General features: G+C 36.7%; 1 protein-coding gene across 7 annotated transcripts in view; it reads left to right on the forward strand.

Annotated features, from left to right (window-relative positions):
* Nucleotides 1–12,060, forward strand: part of EPS8 (epidermal growth factor receptor pathway substrate 8) — a 193,466-nt gene that overhangs the window by 174,439 nt on the left and 6,967 nt on the right. For all 7 annotated transcript variants that reach the window (XM_032646849.1, XM_032646850.1, XM_032646844.1 and 4 more), the window contains one exon: nt 2,419–2,641. In XM_032646849.1, the coding sequence (XP_032502740.1) occupies nt 2,419–2,641 (223 nt within the window). The remainder of the gene's footprint in view (nt 1–2,418; nt 2,642–12,060) is intronic.

The following is a 12,060-nucleotide window of genomic DNA, read 5'->3' on the forward strand; positions in this document are numbered from 1 at the left end:
CAAGGCACAGAAGATTTGGTGAGCCTGTCTGCAGGCCTGATTGTGACAATAACACAGGTTTTCAGTTTTTCACAGTATTATTTGATGGCTAGCCAAACGCTAGCTGTTCTTGTTTTTCTGAAAGCAAAAAATGTGAGTCATATCATGGAATGCGGAGCTGAAAGCATTTTTTGTTTTGTTTAAGCTTTAAAAGCAGTAATTTAAACTCTGACACTTTTGAAATCCTAATGTGAGAATTCACTAACTCTTCATGAAATTATGTGCCGAGGACATTCTTGTTAAGGGTACATTGCATATACATTGATGACTTTGGTGTGTGCTAAGTATTACATTTCGGTGATGTTTGCTGTATTTTGATTGCTCAAACTATCTTATTGGCCCAAATATAGGAACATCGTTTTGTGGATGATAATAATATAATACACTCGATTATTGAATATATTAGAAATGTTTCCAGGCCTTGAATTGCAGAGGGGCCAGCAATATCTGTTTCTCTCCCATCAAACTCCATGGCTTGCTCTGTGAATTTAACCCCTACTCATTCCCTTCCTCTTTGCCTCTCTCCTTCTCCCTCCCATCCCCCTCCAAGGAATAGCAGCACCGAAACCCTTCTTTCAGTCCTTCTCCCATCCTTGTTTCATACCCTCCCACCTTCCCCACCCACTGGCAGGTGAGCGGTGGCTTTTAAAGAGGCAGTAGAGAACCAGGGCTGCTCCCCCCTCTGGTTTCCACAGGTGTTACTCATTTGCTGTGAAGGTGCCTTTGAGGGTGGTGTGTTGTTTTTTAAACAAGAATTACAAAGTGATGTGTGTGTGTGGTGTGTATTTTGACGTTTTTGATCTCTGTGGAAATTGGGAAGGCCTCTTTTACAATCAATATGACCTTATATTTGGGCCAATTTAGAAATTAAATGTAAATACTCTTCTAGCCAAAGGACCAGATTACCAAAAGGCCTGCTTTTTGTATTTCATCTGCTAATCCTGAATTTTAGAATAATTAAACTTGTGCCAGTGCAGTATCTAAACTTTACCTAAATTATAAGTCACTGCTCTGTATCTTTGATTCTATACAAAAAATTTGCCTTTTGAGAATTTGGAACTTATTTTATTTCAGTTATTAAGATTATTTTGTTTAAAGTTTTAACTATTGTGTGTAGTTTAATAGGGAAGATGCACAAATAATATTTTATAATATCCTAAATCATGGTTTAAAAATTACTGAAAGTTATTATATATTCTGTCACGTCTACCTTTTTTTTAATACAAATCCCCCTGTGGACTTTTTTCCTAATAATATGCTTTTGACGTGTGGTCATAAACATTTTTTAAGTAATTAGGGGGTTGCTTTATTCCCGTAATAAAAAATCCAGAGGGAGGCACATACCAGGTAGTTTCACATAATGAAAAGTCCAGGATCCTCTTAACTTTTTCTAAGAATTTTTCTCTTTAACTTTATTTACATGTTGTATTATGTAGACAAATTTCCTAATTTTTAATCACTTTTTATCTCTAGGTCAAACCTAGATAACTTGGTCACAATTCATTGTTTTTGTTTTTATTTATTTATTTATATTAACTTTTTATTTTATATTGGAGTATAGTTGATTAACAATGTTGTGTTAGTTTCAGGTGTACAGCAAAGTGATTCAGTTATACTGTATCTATTCTTTTTCCAGTTCTTTGAAATTGTCATAGAACAATTTCATAGTCATAAACATTTAATTAAAGACCATACCATTACCCTCACCACATTCCTATTTTAACAAGGAAACTTTCTAAATTTAATAAATTAGCATTAAGATGATGGCAGAAAGGGATATGGCTTGAAAAAATTAACAATACTTTTAAATTACTTGTTTATTTTAAAGCATAACTCCTTTTATCTACTGAAATATTACCCCTCTTCTTAATAAATTACTTGGAAACAGCAGAATTAAACACTTTGGTATATAATATACATTTAAAATAAGGAGGAAGTAATGCTTTCTGTTATTGATATTTAGGCTTCTAGTGCAGTTAGAAGTTCTTATTAACGGAAACTATAAAATAATCAGAAATCTTTTGACCTACCCTGATCTTGTGTGATTCCAGGTTCAAATTTAGTTTTCTTGACATTTATTACTATTATTAGTACTAATGTTTGCTATTTGTGTATCCTTTTTGATTGTGAACAAATGTGTAGAATATTTAAAAAATAATTTTTAATAATTATTACATCAGGTAGGATTGGAGGGTTGTGCATGTCTGTCTATACATACATATATATGTATGTATATATATTAACACACACAAATTTGCTATGGATTTGCAAGGAAGTTTACAAATAAATAGCCAACAGGGTCCTGTCAAAGTATAATCTGTTTTCCTAGCCTAGGTTTATATTTTCACAATTCCGAATTAATGATTTGTCTTTTTATAGAAGCAAAGGATGGAGTATGGTCCAAGAGCAACTGACATTCCCTCTGCTCCATCACCTCCTCCAACACCAGCTCCTGTTCCTGTTCCCCTCCCACCTTCTGCTTCAGCACCTGTTCCTGTGTCAAAGGTCCCAGCAAATGTAACCCGTCAGAACAGCAGCTCCAGTGAGAGTGGTGGCAGTATTGTGCGAGATAGCCAACGACAAAAACAAGTTCCTGTTGACCGTAAGTTTCCTAGGAAGGCAAAAAATATACAATTTCTCCTGGGAATTAAAAGCACTCTAAGTAAAAATTGTTTATTATTGGTTCTGCTGGTAATAAATATTATTAAATATACAGAATGGTCCTTGCACGGTACTTCATAGATTGCAAAGATTTTCACCTCTTTTCTCATCCTCCAAGTAATTCTGAGAAACAGGAAGTTCTGTCTACTCTCTAATGGGTGTATTTCTACATATTCCAATATATTGTGGTGATGGAATACAGACTCTGGAGCCAGACATGCTTGAGTTTGTACAGTGAAATATCACTTGCTGGCCATGAGACTGTCAAGAATTTAATGATCCTCTGTATGCTTTAATATCTGAAAAGGGGGGGATAGTGATATCTACTTCATGGGATAATTGTGAGGATTTCATGAAATGATGCATATAAAGCATTTAGACCAGTCGTTCTCAGCCAGGGGTGATTTTACCCCCTTCCCCTGGGGACATGTGGTATTTGTCTGGAGACATATTTTGATCACAATTGGGTGGATGCTACTGGCATCTATTATAATAAGTAGAAGTTAGGGGTGTAGTTAACATCCTAAGGTGAACGGGACAGCTTCCCTCTCCCCCACTCACACACACACAACAGAATCATCTGGCCCAAAATATCGATGGTACTGAGGCTGAAAAAGCCTGATTGATTTTAACCAATATGACACATTATAAGCAGTTAGTAAATATTTACTCTTATCGTCATCAGTATCACCATCATAGTCTTCCTGCTTCTCTTCCTAATATTTGCCATATATATATATATATATATATATATATATATATATATATAGTGTGTGTGTGTGTGTGTGTCTATATACACACACAGTCACACTAGCTTAATATAATCAACCTGCCAATAGCACTTTCAAATTTGCCCTCCAAATTCAGAATTTTAGACTTCAACTTCATACTTTCATAAATTGAAGTTTTATTTTTCATGTGAGTGGTTAAATCTGAAAACCAGATTTAAATAAGTTAAAACAAAAGACCCTATGGCCATCTTTGGATTATCCTTGTTAGTACTTGGGAACAGCAGGGTGGATAATTTGAAAACTGAAGATAATTCTAAGATAATTTTTATTTTGTTTTATCTTGTAGCATATTTTATCTTGTCTGTTTAATCTTCAAATTATGTTTTTTAAAGTATTATAAAATTACTTTGCTTTATCGATACTTGATACATAAAAATTCGTGGAAGACTAGAGCCAGGAAGATGTTTCCTTAATATGATAAAAGTATATAAAGTGTATGTGTGTGTAAAGGATATTTTTCATTCTCTCAAATGGCTTCTCCTAGGGCTCAGTTCTGGGTTCTTTGCTCATATAAACATACTTTTACTGTAGATGATCACTCTATTTTCATTTCTTTCAATATTGTTTATACTGTTGGAAAAGGAGTGACTTGAAAATCTGTCTTCATATCAAATCTCATCTCTGGCATCCAGATACAAGTTTTTTTTTTTAATACATCTTTATTGGAGTTTAATTGCTTCACAATACTATGTTAGTTTCTGTTGCACAACAAAGAAAATCAGCCACATGCATACACATGTCCCCATATCCCCTCCCTCTTGAGCCTCCCTCCCATCCTCCCTATCCCACCCCTCTAGGTCATCGCAAAGCACAGAGCCGATCTCCCTGTGCTGTGCTGCCGCTTCCCACCAACCATTTTACATTCGGTAGTGTATATATGTCCATGCTACTCTCTCTTCGCCCCAGCTTCACCCTCCCACCCCATGTCATCAAGTCCATTCTCTATATCTACCTCTTTATTCCTGCCCTGCAACTAGGTTCATCAGTACCATGTTTTGTTTTTTTTTTTAGATTCCATATATGTGCGTTGGCATATGGTATTTGTTTTTCTCTTTCTGACTTACTTCACTCTGTATGACAGACTCTAAGTCCATCCACCTCACTACAAATAACTCAATTTCACCTCTTTTTTATGGCTCAGTAATATTCCATTGTATATATGTGCCACATCTTCATCCATTCATCTGTCGATGGACATCTAGGTTGGTTCCATGTCCTGGCTAATGTAAATAGTGCTGCAGTGAACATCGTGGTATGTCTCTTTTTGAATTATGCTTTTCTCAGACTATATGCCCAGTAGTGGGATTGCTGGGTCGTATGGTAGTTCTATTTTTAGTTTTTTAAGGAACTTCCATACTGTTCTCCATAGTGGTTGTATCAATTTACATTCCCACCAACAGGGTAGGAGGGTTCCCTTTTCACCACACCCTTTCCAGCATTTATTGTTTCTACGTTTTTTGATAATGGCCATTCTGACCGGCGTGAGGTGATACCTCATTGTAGCTTTGATTTGCATTTCTCTAATAATTAGTGATGTTGAGCATCTTTTCATGTGCCTCTTGGCCATCTGTAGGTCTCCCTTGGTGAAACGTCTATTTAGGTCTTCCGCCCATATTTTAACTGGATTGTTTTTTTGATATTGAGCTCCATGAGCTGTTTGTATATTTTGGAGATTAATCCTTTGTCTGTTGTTTCATTTGCAAATATTTTCTCTTATTCCGAGGGTTGTCTTTTGGTCTTGTTTATGGTTTCCTTTGCTGTGCAAAAGCTTTGAAGTTTAATTAAGTCGCATTTGTTTATTTTTGTTTTTATTTCCATTACTCTAGGAGATGGGTCAAAAAAGATCTTGCTGTGGTTTATGTCAGAGTGTTTTTCGTATGTTTTCCTCTAGAAGTTTTATAGTGTCTGGTCTTACATTTAAGTCTTTAATCCATTTGGAGTTTATTTTTGTGTATGGTGTTAGGTAGTGTTCTGATTTCATTCTTTTACATGTAGCTGTCCAGTTTTCCCAACACCACTTACTGAAGAGGCTGTCTTTTCTCCATTGTATGTTCTTGCCTCCTTTCTCATAAATTAGGTGCCCATATGTGCGTGGGCTTATCTCTGGGCATTCTATCCTGTATCATTGATCTGTATTCCTGTTTTTGTGCCAGTACCATTCTGTCTTGATTACTGTAGCTTTGTGGTATAGTTTGAAGTTGGGGAGGCTGATTCCTCCAACTCCGTTTTTCTTTCTCAAGATTGCTTTGGCTATTCGGGGTCTTTTGTGTTTGCATACGAATTGTAAGATTTTTTGTTCTAATTCTGTGAAGAATGCCATTGGTAGTTTGATAGGGGTTGCATTGAATCTGTAGATTGCTTTGGGTAGTATAGTCATTTTCACAATATTGATTCTTCCAATCCAAGAACATGGTATATTTCTCCATCTGTTTATGTCATCTTTGATTTCTTTCATCAGTGTTCTATAGTTTTCTGAGTACAAGTCTTTCACCTCCTTAGGCAGGTTTATTCCTAGGTATTTTATTCTTTTTGTTGCAACAGTAAATGGGAGTGTTTCCTTAATTTCTCTTTCTGATTTTTCATTGTTGGTATGTAGGAATGCCATGGATTTCTATGCATTAATTTTGTATCCTGCAACCTTACCAAACTCACTGATTAGTTCTACTAGTTTTCTAGTGACATCTTTAGGATTTTCTATATATAGTATCATGTCATCTGCAAACAGTGACAGTTTTACTTCTTCATTTCCAATTTGTCTTCCTTTTATTTCTTTTTTTTCTATGATTGCTCTGTCTAGGACTTCCAAAACTATGTTGAATAAGAGTGGCGAGAGTGGACATCCTTGTCTTGTTCGTGATCCTAGTAGAAATGCTTTCAGTTTTTCACCATTGAGTATGATGCTCATTGTGGGTTTGTCATATATGGCCTTTATTATGTTGAGGTAGGTTCCCTCTGTGCCCATTTTCTGGAGAGTTTTTATCATAAATGGGTGTTGAATTTTGTCAAAAGCTTTTTCTGCATCTATTGAGGTGATCATATGGTTTTTATTCCCTAATTTGTTAATGTAGTGTATCACATTGAATGATTTGCCTATTTTGAAGAATCCTTGCATCCCTGGGATAAATCCCACTTGATCATGGTGTATGATCCTTTTTTTTTTTTTTTTTTTTTGTATGATCCTTTTAACGTGCTGTTGGATTTTGTTTGCTAGTATTTTGTTGAGGATTTTTGCATATGTTTTCATCAGTGATATTGGTCTATGATTTTCTTTTTTGTGATATCTTTTTTCTGGTTTGGGTATCAGGGTGATGATGGCTTCGTAGAATGAGTTTGGGAGTGTTCCTTCCTCTGCAATTTTTTGGAAGAGTTTGAGAAGGATAGGTGTTAGCTCTTCTCTAAATGTTTGGTAGAATTCACCTGTGAAGCCATCTGGACCTGGACTTTTGTTTGTTGGAAGGTTTTTAATTATGGTTTCAATTTCATTACTTGTGATAGGTCTGTTTATATTTCTAATTCTTCCTGGTTCAGTCTTGGAGAATTGTACCTTTCCAGGAATTTGTCCACTTCTTCGTGGTTGTCCATTTTATTGGCATATAGTTGTTTGTAATAGTCTCTTATAGTCCTTTGTATTTCTGCAGTGTCAGTTGTGATTCTCCATTTTCATTTCTAATTTTATTGATTTACGTCCTCTCCCTTTTTTTCTTGATGAATCTGGCTAAGGGTTTATCAATTTTGTTTATCTTCTCAAAGAACCAGCTTTTAGTTTTATTGATCTTTGCTATTGTTTTCTTCGTTTCTATTTCATTTATTTCTGCTCTGATCTTTATGATTTCTTTCCTTCTATGGAATTTGGGTTTTCTTTGTTCTTCTTTCTCTAGTTGTTTTAAGTGTAGGGTTAGATTGTTTATTTGAGGTTTTTCTTGTTTCTTGAGGTGAGACTGAATTGCTATAACCTTTCCTCTTAGAACTGCTTTTGCTGCATCCCATAGGGTTTGGGTTGTCATGTTTCGTTATCATTTGCTTCTATGTATTTTTTTGATTTCTTCAGTGATCTCTTGGTTATTTAGTAGCACACTGTTTAGCATCCATGTGTTTGCATTTTTTACAGTTTTTTCCTGTAATTGATTTCCAATCTCATAGCATTGTGGTCAGAAAAGATGCTTGATATGATTTCAATTTTCTTAAATTTACTGAGGCTTGATTTGTGACCCAAGATGTGATCTATCCTGGAGAATGTTCCGTGTGCACTTGAGAAGAAAGTGTATTCTGCCACTCTGGGTGGAATGTTCTATAAATATCAATTAGATCTATCTGGCCAGTTGTGTCATTTAAAGCTTGTGTTTCCTTATTTATTTTCTGTTTGGATGATCTGTCCATTGGTGTAAGTGGGATATTAAAGTCCCCTACTCTTATTGTGTTACTGTCGATTTCTCCTTTCATGGTTGTTAGCATTTGCCTTATGTATTGTAGTGCTCCTATGTTGGGTGCATAAACATTTATAATTGTTATATCTTCTTGGATTGATCCTTTGATCATTATGTAGTGTCCCTCATTATCTCTTGTAACAGTCTTTATTTTAAAGTCTATTTTATCTGATACAAGTATTACTACTCCAGCTTTCTTTTGATTTCCATTTGCATGAAATATCTTTTTCCATCCCTTCACTTTCAGTCTGTATGCGTCCCTAGGTCTGAAGTGGGTCTCTTGTAGACAGCATACATATGGGTCATATTTTTGTGTCCATTCAGCCAGTCTGTGTCTTTTGGTTGGGGCATTTACATTCAGGGTTGTTATCCATATGTATGTTCCTATTACCATTTTCTTAATTGTTTTGGGTTTGTTTTTGTGGGCCTTTTTCTCCTCTGTGTTTCCCGCTTAGAGGAATTTCTTTAGCATTTGTTGTAAAGCTGGTTTGGTGGTGCTGAATTCTCTTACCTTTTGTTTGTCTGAAAAGCTTTTGACTTCTCCATTGAATCTGAATGAGATCCTTGCTGGGTAGGGTAATCTTGGTTATAGGTTTTTCTCTTTCATCACTTTAAGTATATCCTGCCACTCCCTCTGGCCTGCAGAATTTCCACTGAAAAGTCAGCTGACAACCTTCTGGGGATTCCTTTGTATGTTATTTTTTGTTTTTCCCTTGCTGCTTTTAATATTTTTTCTTTGAATTTAATTTTTGTTAGTTTGATTGATATGTGTCTTGGTGTGTTTTTCCTAGGGTTTATCCTGTATGGGACTCTCCATGCTTCCTGGACTTGGGACACTATTTCCTCTCCCATGTTAGGGAAGTTTTCGACTATAATCTCTTCAAATATTTTCTCAGACCCTTTCTTTTTCTCTTCTTCCTCTGGGACGCCTATAATTTGAATGTTGGTATGTTTAGTGTTGTCCCAGAGGTCTCTGAGATTGTCTTCAATTCTTTTCATTCTTTTTTCTTTATTCTGCTCCTTGGCAGTTATTTCGACCATTTTGTCTTGCAGCTCACTTATTCATTCTTCTGCCACCATTATTCTGTTATTGATTCATTCTAGTGTATTTTTCATTTCAGTTACTGTTTCATCTCTGTTTGTTCTTTAGTTCTTCTAGATCTTTGTTAAACATTTCTTGTATTTGCTCAATCCATGCTTCCATTCTGTTTCCAAGATTCTGGGTTATCTTAACTATCATTACTCTGAATTCTTTTTCAGGTAGATTGCCTATTTCCTCTTCATTTATTTGGTCTTGTAGGGTTTTACCTTGCTCCATCATCTGTGACATTTTTTTTTTGCCATCTCATTTTTTTTTTAATGTGTGCGATTGTGTTCCTGTTTTACTGGTCGTTTGGCCTGAGGCTTCCAACACTGGTGTTTGTAGGTTATTGGGTTGAGCTGAGTCTTGGTGCTGAGATTAGGAACTCTGTGAGACCTCACTCTGATGAATATTCCCTGGGGTCTGAGGTTCTCTGTTAGTCCAGTGGTTCAGACTTGGAGCTCCCACTGCAGGAGCTCCCCTCAACCCCAGGATCGCAAATCAAGATCTTGCAAGCCACGTGGGGTGGCAAAAAAAAAAAGAGAGAGAAACAACAAAGTAAAAAATAAAATCAGACTAGGAAACTAACAGATATGTTAGAAAGAATGTAAAAATAAAACTATAGATGAATCAACAACCAGAAGGTACATCAGTACCACAGTAGTAAAAAGGAGGAGGAGGGAAAGGAAAACAAAGCTGGGGGATGGAAAGACCTTGGCTCTGGAGGGCGGGGCCTAAGCAAGGGTGAGGTTTGGGTGGTGGGTGGGGCCAATGCTCAGGACCCACAGGGCTGGAAAAGGCCCTGGGGGCTGTGGGGGGTGGGGCTTAGGCTCAAGGAACAGAAGGGGCCTAGGCGTGCACCCCACCCCAGTCTCAGAGGGCGGGGGACCTCACCTGGGAGCCTAGCAGGCTTCCTGGGCTCGAGTGGGTGGGGCAAATGCCCTCCTCTCCTCTGCTGCTCCTCCGGTCTGGGTTCTGGGAGGGCCCCTCCCGCCTGCCTCTCCTGATCTCCCCGGCCTCCGTCCTATGCCCCCAAGGACCCACGTGACCTGGAAAGGGCAGGGGATTAGGCTGGGAGCTCAGCAGGCTCCCTGTGCCTGAGTCCAGATACAAGTTTTGAACTGTTAACTTTATAGCTGAGACTGGAACTTCAGATTGAAGTTCTCATCTCAGTAAATCATAGCCCTGTCTCTTCAGTTGTGGTCACTCTTGATTTAAAAAAAATTAAAAAGAAGACACTGAAACTATTACTATTTAATTGTTCTAGAAATTCTGGTTAAATGCAATAAGCACAAACCTACTTTTATACATTACTTTCTCAGCTGAAGTATAGCCAATTTAAATTACCTTCTCATCCATATCGTGACCTTACCAAAGAACTAATGGAAAACTGAAGTTTTGGAAAAATGATTAGCTCTTTCTGTGTGGCAAAAACAACTATGCCTGTGCATGTGTGTGTATGAGAGTGTGTGTACATAAATATAACTGGCAACTAAATTTTAAAATATTTTTGTGTATTTTTTGAAAAGATGCTTTTATTTTTTTTCAGACACGAAAGACATAGTTTTGAGATGAGAAAGTTCTGTAAATGTTTTTATTGATTTCCCTAAGGAAAATTTTCCTCTCAGAAACTTTCTTCATTCTTCCCACAAGTTTATAACATCTCCCTTCTTTGTTACGTCAGCGCGGTAATCTTTGACACAGTGGCACTCTTTTTCCAGGCCTGGGATCAGGGTTCATAGGCATCCAGGCCCAGTTTTGGAACAGTCTGTGGGCTGGGACAGTTTGTTCTTTGTCCTAGTCTAAGAAACTAAGAATAACCTAATGGGAAAGAGGCATGGTGAGGATACTTTAAAGATAGAGAACCCGCCTGATAATTGTGACTCATCATTTTCAAGTCTGTTTTTCTTAAGTCAAAGGGTGACACTGGTATGTAAAACATAAACATATGTCCCCAAATTTACACATGTACTTGTTTCCTTAAACTAATAAAATTTTGCGTTTACTTATGTAATGTTCCTTTTAAAGATAGCTCAGAAGTATAGTTTGACATTAACTATAGTCCTTTTTATAAAACAAATATTTTCTTGATAGCTTGCTTTCTTGAGCACTTTTTTGAAGAACATTTCTACTGAACGAGTATTGGGGCTTCTCAACGGTCTTTTTAGAACCAAATAGACATGCTTCTTTACTGGTAACCAGGTCTCTTTCAAAATATGCCTTTTGTGGTACTTGCGTTCTCTGCTTATGGCCTAGACTTCTGATAAGAGTAAAATGGAAGGAGCTGTAAATTGAATACTCACCCATAAAAATGTTACCAAATAGCTATGAACAAGGGAGAAAAGTAACAGGCCTATTTTTAAAATGTCACAAGTAGCGAGAACCCGGCTCCTTTTCTGAAGTGTTTACTGCGTTTATTCAAACTAGCTGCTTGGAGCCCTGTGTCATATAAGCTATTCAGTTTGACTTGTCGTAAGATTCAAAAAGGTTCTCTTCATCACTTTTAAAGATATCAATGCTTCAGTTGTTTTGCATGTCTTCCATTTCCTTTGAAATGTTAGTCCTTTTATATGAGTTTAATCTTTTGTAATCAGAAGTGTTGTTTTAGAAAGAGGTGTAAAGTTAGTCTGGTGTGTTGTTATGTGCTAGAACATTGCAAATGGAAACCCAAACCAGGAACACATTAGAAGAGGTTTTTATATTCCCTGGAAAGAGGTTATGCTGTGGACTGGAAATGATCCCACAGTGGCTAAGTCAACAGATAAGGAGATAACTATTTTAGTGTGGTTATACTTTTTCTCTTGTATTTCTTTGAGATGTACTCCTATGTTGTATGGCAGTGTGACTACATTGTACTGATTTAAAAGAGTTAACTAATGAAATGCATGTCCTGTATTACTTAAATGTAACAATCAATAATATTCCCTCTTACTCTCTTTAGCCCCCTCATCCTCCCTCCTTTCCTCCCTTCCCTTCTCTTATTTCCCTTTCTTTTGACTTCTTTCTTTTTCAAAAGGTTTCCTGAGTACTTGAGGCATTAAAAAAAATTAGGCTGAAATAACAC

The sequence above is a fragment of the Phocoena sinus genome, chromosome 10 (genome assembly GCF_008692025.1).
Source record: "Phocoena sinus isolate mPhoSin1 chromosome 10, mPhoSin1.pri, whole genome shotgun sequence".
Lineage (NCBI taxonomy): Eukaryota > Metazoa > Chordata > Mammalia > Artiodactyla > Phocoenidae > Phocoena > Phocoena sinus.